Source organism: Dipodomys ordii, unplaced genomic scaffold (assembly GCF_000151885.1).
Source record: "Dipodomys ordii isolate 6190 unplaced genomic scaffold, Dord_2.0 Scaffold7, whole genome shotgun sequence".
Classification (NCBI taxonomy): Eukaryota; Metazoa; Chordata; class Mammalia; order Rodentia; family Heteromyidae; genus Dipodomys; species Dipodomys ordii.
In genome coordinates this window covers 23,452,612-23,463,011 of record NW_012267223.1, presented here as the reverse complement: position 1 = coordinate 23,463,011, position 10,400 = coordinate 23,452,612, and the positions used below count along the sequence as shown (strand labels likewise).

At 50.4% G+C, this 10,400-nt stretch overlaps 3 protein-coding genes across 4 annotated transcripts in view; 1 reads left to right on the top strand and 2 right to left on the bottom strand.

Annotated features, from left to right (window-relative positions):
- Window positions 1–2,755, top strand: part of Psmc3ip (PSMC3 interacting protein) — a 6,082-nt gene extending 3,327 nt beyond the window's left edge. Inside the window, exons 4-8 of the mRNA XM_013037981.1 lie at window positions 657–768; window positions 1,270–1,415; window positions 1,545–1,598; window positions 1,949–2,008; window positions 2,084–2,755. Of these exons, the coding sequence (XP_012893435.1) occupies window positions 657–768; window positions 1,270–1,415; window positions 1,545–1,598; window positions 1,949–2,008; window positions 2,084–2,140 (429 nt within the window). The 3' untranslated portion in view covers window positions 2,141–2,755. The remainder of the gene's footprint in view (window positions 1–656; window positions 769–1,269; window positions 1,416–1,544; window positions 1,599–1,948; window positions 2,009–2,083) is intronic.
- On the bottom strand, window positions 2,377–6,743 carry Mlx (MLX, MAX dimerization protein). Of its 2 annotated transcripts, XM_013037979.1 has the most exons (8): window positions 6,657–6,743; window positions 6,270–6,306; window positions 5,711–5,800; window positions 5,360–5,466; window positions 5,024–5,123; window positions 4,763–4,862; window positions 4,207–4,408; window positions 2,377–3,427 (listed from the first exon to the last, which is right to left on the bottom strand). In XM_013037979.1, the coding sequence occupies exons 1-8, from the start codon at window positions 6,696–6,698 to the stop codon at window positions 3,371–3,373; spliced, it is 735 nt and encodes a 244-aa protein (XP_012893433.1). In that variant the 5' UTR covers window positions 6,699–6,743; the 3' UTR covers window positions 2,377–3,370. The 2 variants fall into 2 exon arrangements, with proteins under 2 accessions (XP_012893433.1, XP_012893434.1); XM_013037980.1 differs by lacking the exon at window positions 5,711–5,800 and having other exon boundaries at window positions 6,657–6,737.
- Window positions 6,744–7,567: 824 nt separating this feature from the next.
- The window catches only part of Coasy (CoA synthase), a 4,452-nt gene continuing 1,619 nt past the window's right edge, over window positions 7,568–10,400 (bottom strand). Inside the window, exons 3-10 of the mRNA XM_013038108.1 lie at window positions 9,739–9,953; window positions 9,376–9,507; window positions 9,050–9,239; window positions 8,903–8,967; window positions 8,647–8,731; window positions 8,287–8,384; window positions 8,051–8,197; window positions 7,568–7,952 (exon numbers count right to left, since the gene is read on the bottom strand). Coding sequence (XP_012893562.1) covers window positions 7,893–7,952; window positions 8,051–8,197; window positions 8,287–8,384; window positions 8,647–8,731; window positions 8,903–8,967; window positions 9,050–9,239; window positions 9,376–9,507; window positions 9,739–9,953 — 992 coding nt within the window. The 3' untranslated portion in view covers window positions 7,568–7,892. The remainder of the gene's footprint in view (window positions 7,953–8,050; window positions 8,198–8,286; window positions 8,385–8,646; window positions 8,732–8,902; window positions 8,968–9,049; window positions 9,240–9,375; window positions 9,508–9,738; window positions 9,954–10,400) is intronic.

Below are 10,400 nucleotides of genomic sequence, written 5' to 3'. Positions count from 1 at the left end.
AGCTTTTTTCTTTTTGCTTATGTGGTGCTGAGGAATCGAACCCAGGGCCTCATGCATGCAAGGCAAGCGCTCTACCACTGAGCCACCTTCCCAGCCCCTTGGGGACTAGAGTTGAACTGAATGATTACTCAAAAGTACTTTTTCAGCCAGGTGTGGGGACTCATGCCTCTAATCCCAGCATTCAGGAAGCTAAGGCAGGAGGATCATGAGTGCAAGTCTAACCTGGGCAACACAGACACTGTCTCAAACAAAAATAATTTCTAAAAAGTAGCACTTTGCACGGGGCACCTGTGGCTCATGCCTGTAATCCTAGCTACTCAGAAGGCTGAGATCTAAGGATCACAGTTCAAAGTTAGCCTGGGCAGGAAACTCCATGAGACTCTTACCTCAAGTTAACCACCAAAAGCCAGAAGTGGCTCAAGAAGTAGAGCACCAGTAAATAAAATCTCAGGGACAGCACCCAGGCCTTGGGTTCAAACCCTAGGACCAGCACAAGCGCACGCATGTGCACGTGCGCACACAAACACACACACACATACACACGTAGCACTTTGCAGGGTTTAGAGTACTGGGTTCTTGAATGTATCTGAATGTTGTCTCTCCTAATGTGGAGTCTGCCTCACACTCTCATTTGTATTTCCCCTCATCTCTGGCAGGACCAGTTTGATGTGGTGAATGATGCTGACCTCCATGGCCTGGATGCCAAAATTGTGGCCCTCACTGCTAAGGTGCAGAGCTTGCAGCAGAGCTGTCGACACATGGAAACTGGTAGGAAACTGGGGAGTCCCTCCAAAGTGTCCATGGGGTTAGATTTGGTCTAGACCTCCAGAATTGCTAAGTGAATGGCTCATTAGCTGTAGGGTCTTGTTGCAGCTCAGAGTGCTTTGGGCTGCCTGAGGCACTGCACTAAGTGAAATGCCATTAGTAAATCGCTTTGTGTACGAATGGGTAAGATGAACATCAGCACACGCTGCCCCCGTGTTTCCACTTTCCTGCTTCTTTAATGAGTTACATATCTCCCTGCTCAACCTTTTACCCAACACTTATTGTAGATGGGGAAGAAAAAAAAATAGAATAAGTTTATTCTATTTATTCTGTAAGCCTTATTTTCTTGAGTATTTCCAGGTTGGGGGGGGGGCAGGGAGATCCCAATTTGGAGAGATCCCAGAGCAAGATGGAAGTCTGTTTCCTACCTCAGGGAGCACCTGTTGGAAAAGATAGACTCCCTTCCTCAGGGATAGCAAGTGACCCCAAAGAATGTGGTTTCAGAGCTGAAGGAACTAACTAATAGCCTGACCACTCCGGAGATGCAGAAAGAGATCCAGGAGTTAAAGAAGGAATGTGCTGGCTACACAGAGAGATTGAAGAACATCAAAGCAGCTACTAACCATATCACTCCAGAAGAGAAGGAGCAGGTAAGGTGGGAAGGAGACTGGAAGAGTGGAGGCTGCTGTGCAGGTCTGGAATGAACATGAAACTATGTATGTGTATATTCACACTGCTGTGGGCTTGCAGGACTTGGAGGAACTGTTTCTCCCTTGTAGGTATACAGAGAAAGGCAGCAATACTGCAGGGAATGGAGGAAGCGGAAGAGGATGGTGAGTGGGAGCTCCAGGGAGGCAGCCCTGGAGAAACCACTGCCCAATAGCATGACCCAAGAGGCAGTGCCCAGTACTGCCCTTCCGAAAAGGGGTGGCTTTGTTTCTTTTTTGTTTGGTTGGTTTTTTTGGGGGGGTCCGGTCGTGGGGCCTGAACTCAGCCTGGGCGTTGTCTCTCAGCTCTTTTGCTCAAGGCTAGCGCTCTACCACTTGAGCCACAGTGCCATATCCGGCTTTTTTCTTTTTGCTTATGTGGTGCTGAGGAATCAAACCCAGGGCCTCAGGCATTCAAGGCAAGTGCTCTACCACTGAGCCACCTTCCCAGCCCTGTGACTTTGTTTTCTTAACAGGCAACAGAGATGTGTGATGCAATCCTTGAAGGCTACTCCAAGAGCAAGAAGCAGTTCTTTGTAAGTGCACTCTCCTTTGCTCCCCTGGGGTCTTTGCCCAAGTGTGTCTCATTTACTTCTCTCCCTGTCACACAGGAGGAAGTTGGGATAGAGACAGATGAAGATTGCAAAGTCAAGCTCCCAGACCCCTGAGGGAACTAGGGATTGGAACGAAGAGATTCCCAGGCTGGCCTTTGTGTTGTTTTTGTTGCTCCTGCCGTTCTCTAACTGAGCATAGCACTGCAGAGAAAGGAATAGCCAGAGTATGAGTGGTAGCTGTGGTAGCTCAGTGCTAGTAGACAGGAAGAGATGGATGGTCATGCCCATTTTGTTGTCCACATTGCAGTGGCTTGAGCTTAACACAAAGACTTGTAACATGCTAAAGGAAGGCATTTGGCAATATTTATTGTGATATAATTTCATATAAAAATATTTAATTTCCTCTGGATATTCAAACCTCCCAGATATCAAACCTGAGGAAGGCAGCAGGGAGCTTGGGAAACAAAGGTAAAGCTGCTACTAAATATCAGTATTTGAGGAGCCCAAAGCATCACCCAGGACTAATCCCAGAAGACCCAAGTGTCTTCTATACCCTTTTGCCTCACCCCAAGTTCTGGGAGAAATGTGGGCAACACTGGCAGAGACCCAGACACACTGGACAGAAAAGCTGAAGTGATGTTGAGGCCTCCTTGTTTAATTTTCCAAAATTGTAAATGTGGCAAAACTGCATTGTTAGTATTTAAGAAAATAAAAAATTTCAAATGTGTAGTGCTGTATCATGCCTGCCTTTGCCATGCTGTGCCAGTGCCTATAGGAAGGCGAGTGCAGGGTAGACAGGAGGCTGCTGCTCCCGGTGCCCGCAGCAGAGAGGACCAAAGTGCCACAGAAGCACTGAGTAGGCAGTTCTAGTCAGATACAAGGTGGCCTTTCACCCTCATGGCAGTGGGACTGTTTCCCTTCCCTCCTCCGCCACTCAACTACAGCCAAAATGTCGACACTTGAGCCAATTATTACCCAAGACACCAAGACAGAGGCCAACAGCTTCTAAATATATGTGGATCACAAGCAGAAATCTGAGGGCAGAAAGGCCAGGAACTCTCAAAAGTACTCAGAACAAATTCCTGTCCTAAGGAATTCTACCAGGAGAGGGAAGACTGGGTAGATTTGACTTTATGGTCAATATAATAAATTAATCAGGAACTTTCACAAAACAAACATTCTAGCCCCACTAAAGATAAAGTAGAGCTAGGAAAACCAAACACCAAGTAGAAACCAGCCAACCGGTGTAAGGTGTTGCAGTCCCTTTGGAGGCCCAGCAGTCCCATGGCCAGATAGTAGACTCAAAGGCCTCTTGTTGGCTGCTTAGCAGGTTTCCAGGAGCCATCAGTAAAGTTGGTTTTTCAACTGATGCAGCACCCCAATCACAATCTCTCGTAGGGTCTGGTGGGGGCAGCAAGAAAAGACAACGCTCAGGGGATCACACAGAGTAGCTTTTGTCTACCTAGACCACCCATGCCAACCACCCATGTTCTTTTCACATGAGTATTAAGCTGCTGGTGGCTCACACCTGTAATCTCAGGAGACTGAGATCTGAGAATCATGGTTCAAAACCAGCCCAGGCAGGGAAGTCCGTGAGACTCAACTCTTAATTAACCAGAAAAACCAGAAGTGGAGCTGTGGCTTGGTGTAGAGCACTAGCTTCGAGCAAAAATTGCTTAGGGATAGTGCCCAGGTCCTGAGTTCAAGCCACATGACTGAGTGGGGGGAAAGTATTAAAAATAGAGGCCCCACGGGGCGCCAGTGGCTCATACCTATAATCCTATCTACTCAAGAGGCTGAGACCCTTCCCAAGTAGTTCCTCTCCTTCCACATAACTACTGCCCAAACTTGAGCTAGATGTTGCCCCTAGGATCTACAAGTTTCCAAAAACCTGAAGTAACTACTGGTGGTAGTTGAGATTTCCACACAGAGGGGCAGAGGAGTGGCTAATGAGGGAACAATAACCTGGGCTCGAGTTGAGCACTAGGCCTGGCATTGTGTATTCACAGCATACGTGCCAGATGAGACCTTAACTTGAAAATCAAGGAAGGAAACAATGCTGAAAGTTATGTATACTCTAGAGAAATGTAACAGCAGATACTTTGCTTTTCTGAACAAATAGCTTAGACCACTGTCTGAAGGTGGCAAGATAAGACCCTATGACCAGTGCTGCCCCATACCTGCGGCTTACAGTGCTCCTCAATCCAGCTGAAGACACAGGCTGACAGCTCTTGGAAGCTGGCCACGGAGATGGAGGCATTGAAGGACTCGAATAGGGAATCCATGATCCCTTGAAACACGTTGAACTTGACCTGGTCAGAGATCTGGTCCTCCCCCTCGTGGACGTTGTCCTGATGTGCCTTCACAATCTGCTCATAGTTCCTGAAAGCACGCAGGCTTTCAGGTGCTGTAGCAGCTCAACTAGCTCAAGAAAAAAGGAGGGGTGACCCTGTATCCCCCCTCCACACAAAAGGGATTCCCAGAGAGTTTCGGGGATATATTCAACATTAGTTAGATACTGAAATGGTGACTCATTTGAGCCTTCCCAGCATTAATCTTCTAGGCACTTATTTCCTGAGTGCTATGGGTAAGGGACAGAGAAGTCTGCCTCTCAGTGGTCAGCTCAGGGAATGAGAGGATAATGCACACAAAGTATCTGATATGGCCTTTGAATAGAGGAAGGTGTGCACTGAAGCTGGCCTCAGTCTCATCAGAAGCTCTAATTCCCCCTCTTACACTTTCATTATCTTTAGAGCTGTGACATCCTTGCGTAGTGTGGACACTTCCTCTTCCTGCTTTTTCTTCTCCTTGTGCAAAAACTGGATGTAGTCAATGGCTAGGGAAGAGGTAGACAGAGGGAATAGGTATAAAGGAAGTCTCAAGGCTGATTTTGTTGCCTGTCCCTCAATACCCAAGTTTCCCATTTCAGCCACCCTTCACAGGGCCAGACCAGCTCCACAGCCCTGTTCCCCCTCTCCCCACATCCCCTGGCCATACTCTTCTGTAGAACGATGGCTTTGCTCAGCTTTTGGGAGCCAATAGAGAAGTCCTGCTGCTGGCAGGTAGGGACAATAGTCTGAAGGTCATCATAGCCTCTCTGTGGAGATATGAGAAATGAATTCCTTTATCCTGAGGGATTAAGGCAAGGTGGCACAAGCTTTTCCTCCATTTGCATGCTCACAAACTCAAAAGGGTGGAAGGTTAAGAGACTTGTTCTCAAGGACTGGCTTAGCTTGCCCCAAGGCTGTTGGGAATTTCTAAGAGATCCAGACAGGGTGGATGAGAAACATGCAGGACCCTCCCTTGTTGGTTGAGGCCTAGGCCTCCAGTCACCTTGATGGCGTCCCTCCTCTTCTGCTCAGCCTGAGTGTGAGCTAGCCGCCGGCGGTCTTTGTAGGACTCCTTGTAGGACTCCTGATGGTAATCACTGTCCTCGTCATCTATACTCAAGAGTTAGGGGACAGAGGTCATCTTTTGGGCCCACCTTTCCCTAGCTAAGAAGAAGACCCTGGTACCAGGAAATGGCAGATGGACAGGAAAGCCTAATATCCAGGTTGAGGTAGAAGTTGGTGAGACTCTGTGGCACTCCTTTTCCAGCAACCGTAAGGAGACAGCTGGAGCATCCCTGTCTAGGGAGGATACTAAGATGATCCTCCCAGGTAGGAGGGGGTGTTTGCTGCCTACCTGTGTTGGGGACAGAAGAGGCACTGGTGGAACCGATGCTATTAGCTCTGGACACTACACTCCCTTTGCGGGTGCTTTCTACAAAAAGCCCTGGAAAAGAGAGGCCCCAATCACTAAGAGGTGGGGAACACTGCCAAGCCTCAAGACACCTTGTGAGCACAATGGCTTCCTCAAATGCTAACCTCTCCCTTCAGCGCCAAAGCCAGCCATTCTAGGTCGCCTACTTCCTACCACACCTCGCTGCCTGTCTCTTGTCCCCAGGGTCTACACTGCTCCACAGGCTCGCACTTTCACCCTTTGGCTCACCCAGGGGCATCTGGGTTCAACGAGAGAGTGACCAGCTGTCCCTATTCCCATCACTTTCCTTACAGAGCAGACAACCAAGTGCCACCCTGGGTTGCTTCCTGCCCATCCTCTAGTCCTCCCTCACTTCTCAGGCCAGGACCTTGGCTCAGGGACAGTGGACTGTGCTCAGGTGTGGCTGGCAAGGGTACAAGAATCTATAGAGTAGAAAAGGAAGTGTTATTCCAGAACTGAAGGCCGTGGGGGAGGCACTCACCAGGGTCCAGACTGTTGTCACTATAGGCATACTCCACCTGCGACACCAAGCAAGGGAGGCTCATCAGGCCTTTGCCTCTAGTGTAGGGCGCATGCGTACCTGAACACACATCTCCGGGGTGCAGGGATCGCTGAGTGGTTCCCCCCAAAGCCAAGCCTAGGAAGGCTCCAGGAGCGCCGCCCCATCTCCACCTAGCCAGCCCCCCTCACATTTGGGCACGCATGCCTCGTTGGTCTCTCCACCTTCCCACGCCGGACGGGAGCTCCCTTCCCTGCAGCCCCGGAGTCGGGCGAGCAAGGGAGAGACTTCAGGGAGAGGAGGGAAGCCCTTTACAGTCCTGAGCCCCGACGCGCACCAGACCCCTCGCCCTCCCCTCGCCGGGCTTGCCTTAACCCAGGGGTCCTCCGGAGAAGCGCCGGGCTCGGTCATCTTGGACTTACCGAACCGGAAACGAGCCAGCAGGCGGGTCCCCTGCGGCGAGGAAGCGGCGAGGCACGTCCACGTGACCCAAGCCCACCAATCCACGCTGGCGAAGGGAGGTGGGGCGGAGTGCCGCGCAAGCGCAGCCGGGACTTTAAACGCCGGTAGGAGGTATCTCTGGCTGGCGTTGTTCTAACGCTGACAGCTGCAACGTCAAAGAGCTGCTCTCGCTGGTCCCTGCCCTTCCCTACCACCTTAGTCTCTAGAATGGCGGAGGAGATCGGCGGCACCTTCTGTGAAACGTGATCCCTTCAAATGGTTTGCCTTCGGGTCTGGGAGTGTTCAGCTCAGAGGTAGAGCCCTAGCGTAGCACATGCAGGAACCTGCCTTTCATGTCCAGCACCGCACACAGAGAGACACTTGTGTAAATATTATTGCAGACTCTGCGCATGCGCACAGCTCACCAGGCCCCTAGTCCTAATCAGTATGTCAGGAACTGGGCAGAGAGTTCCCCTATCACATCTGACCCCACCAGACCAGAAACTCTCCGAGGGCCGAGCCGTCATCCCTAGCATTGATTTTCCAACATCCCAGCCACTATTTATCAGAGCACTTGTGAAATTAACCCATGTCATAAGGCCCGTTAAGTTATTCAGATTTATAGATAAAGAAACCCAAGTGTCCAGAAAGCCTATTTCAAAAGCACACAGGTAGACAATGGTAAGTAGAGCCCAGGCCAACACCAGTCTGGTTAGCTTCGAAGACCATGCACTTAAACACAGAACTCATGGCTTCTGGTTTCGGCCTGAGCTTTGAACTTGTGGTATAGAGATCCAAAGATTCCTAGTGGCATAGGAGCAGGAAGCAGACCAAACAAGTAGCACATGGAAACATTCACCTTTAATACTGTTATAAGCGCCAGTGTTTGTTCTGACCGAAGTCAGTGATGAACATCAAACCCCCCATAGGCATGAATGGGGATGGGACCCCAGCCAGGCTCCCCCTGTGATCCACATCCTTACTGTTGGTCAAATGCCAGCATGTTCGAGAGGCATCTTATATTTACTAGGCCCACCTATGTCCTGCATAGCTTAGCCCAAAGCCCCTCTAAGCCTGAGACAGTGTGAGCATCCAAGTGCCTATTCCTCTCACCACTGGATCTATCAGCTCCAAGCTCCAGACTGGCCCCATGAGAAGTTATTGTCAGGCCTGGGCCTCAGTCTTGGTGATGCGCTTCTGCAGAAGATTCCAGGCTTTTTCCACCTTTGGACAATCCAAAACATTTGAATGAAGGACAGGGTCATTTGAAAGAAGGACTGGACATTCCCTCTCTACAACCCAGCCTTTCCCTGGACACCAACCTGGCGCTGAGTAATATGCGGTTCCCACAAGGTGCTTAGCACTACGTGGCTCTGTTCTACTAGCTGCTGCCCACTCATCTGGTTCTGCAGCCGGCTTTGAGCAGCAGCTTCACTCAGGCCATCCCTCTCCACAATACGTCGTACAGCCTGGGCAGGGCATAGGACCCAGCTCAGCTCACTGGATCAGAAAAGGATGCCATCTGCAGTAGGGATGGGGTAGGGTAGGGTCCAGATACCTCAGTCTCAGGGATGACAACGGTCCACACCTCATGTACCATGTTCTGCCAGCCGGCTTCAAGCAGTATGGCAGCATCAATCACACACACATTCTTTCCTGTAGGGAGACCCCAGTCAGTGCCGGTAGCACTCTGATACCTACTATCAGGCAAAAAGCCCACAAGGGCTGGGGAAATATTTCAAGTGCTTACTTAGCAAGAATAGGCCCTAACTTCAAACCCTGGTACTGCCAAAACCAAAGGAAGCCCACAAAATGGTCCCCAGGAAAGTGGATGTTCTGGCCCAGGAAAGGGTAGCTCCCAGGGGGAGAATCTGCTTAAGTGTCTCCCTTAAGTGCACCCACCAGCCCTCCCACTCACCCTCAGCCACAGCTATCTCCATGTCCTCTCGAGCCAGCTTTTCGATAACTGGCCACACAATGTCTGTGAGCATCTTCATCTGTTTCTGGGAAGGGAGTAGGCAGAGGTTACCTTCCCTGAGAGATGGAGCCAGCCCAGGTGGTGAGAGTGGAGAAAATATGAGCAGAAATTGTCATTTGGGGCCAAACTAGAGAGGGTCACCAGATCCCAAACAATGACTCTAGCAGGTGGCTGAGGAGCCCTTGTGTGTGTTTACCTTGTTCCCAAATACCCGGCTGCCCAGGATTTTCCTGTTGATGAGGCCATCTTGATGGAGAATATCTGGGTGACAGAGAAGATGGACTGAGGAAAGAGGCCAGGCAATCTCCTCACCTCAAAACAACTCCAACCCTCCGGTTATTACCGGTTCCAAAGGCCTCCACCACAGGCTGATAGGCAAGGCCACCTGGAGCATAGGCCCGATGACCCAGCTGGTCACTGTCGATGATAAATGCCCCCAGACCCTTCAGCCGCTGAGCTACTGAGCTCTTCCCAGAGCCACTGATGCCAGTCAGCCCGAGCACGTAGAGACCTAAGGGGAGCTCTGGTCTCTTCTGGGGATAAAAGAATGGGAACCCCACAGTTATTGAGTCCCTCAAGCTCATTCCTGTAGATGAACCCCTTAGTTTGTACTCTACGTTTCTGGCACACCCAAGGAATGGGGAGGGACAGAAGGAAGGGAAAGCTTACAAATGGAGGCCGAAGCAAATTTCCCAAGATTCGATGGCGGAAGCTGGAGGAGCTGATTTTATCCTCTTCATTTTCCTTGTGGTTCTGGTCCTTCAGCAGCTGGATCTGATATAAAGCAAGCTCTTCCAGGTTCTGAGGTAAAGAGGAAGAGTGAAAAGAGGAAGAAGGACAGACCTGGACTCCTATCCTTCCCTGCCTATCCCAGGTGTCATTTCCAACTCAGTGGGCACCAAGTCGTCTGGCTTCTTCCCCTCACCCTGAACCCTCCTTCTCTCTTCTGGGGCACTGGTACTTCCAACAGCCACCCACAGTGGCTTCCCCGCTTCCCATCCACTCCCTCTGCCAATTTCCCTCAGGGCTTACATTCTCAAGGCGGAAGTGGTTGACGGCCATCCCCCCGCGATAAGTCTCCTCGCTGACCACCAGGAACTCCAGGGAGGGGTCAGAGCCAGCCGGCCCATAGGGGTCCAGCAAGGGGACAATATCAAAAGTCAAGGAGGGCTTCACGTCCACCAGGAACTCACTCAGATGGTCCACGCGTTCTTCATAAGGTTGGAGCAGCTCAGGGAGCAATTTACCTGGGGAAGCCCAGAAAAACAATGAGATCTTTTTCTAGGGAGGACATTTGGACCACTTTGGAGAAGCATGTCCCTAAGTACTGTGTATCTCCAGAGGGGGATAACAAGAAGAAAAGGTCAAAATAGGCGAGTCTGTCATGAGGAGGGAGGGGAGGATTGAAGAGGAGACAAGACAAGCATATCTTGTGCCACCAAGGAATTACTCGAGGGCTGGGAATGTGGCTTAGTGGTAGAGTGCTTGCCTAGCATGCATGAAACCCTGGGTTCGATTCCTCAGTACCACATACACAGAAAAAGCCAAAAGTGGTGCTATGGCTCAAGTGGTAGAATGAGCAAAAGAAGCCTACCCTGAGTTCAAGCCCCAGGACTGGCGAAAGAAAGAAAAAGAAAGAAAGAAAGAAAGAAAGAAAGAAAGAAAGAAAGAAAGAAAGAAAGAAAGAAAGAAAG

What these genes read in the sequence shown, in the direction of transcription:
- Mlx (XM_013037979.1), bottom strand. Translation starts at nt 6,698, where the DNA reads ATGACCGAGCCCGGCGCTTCTCCGGAGGACCCCTGGGTTAAG. An exon ending in TGACAACAGTCTGGACCCTG is followed by an intron (nt 5,801 to 6,269) that starts GTGAGTGCCTCC and finishes TCTCTTTTCCAG; the next exon opens with GGCTTTTTGTAGAAAGCACC. An exon ending in CTCTTCTGTCCCCAACACAG is followed by an intron (nt 5,467 to 5,710) that starts GTAGGCAGCAAA and finishes TCTTGAGTATAG; the next exon opens with ATGACGAGGACAGTGATTAC.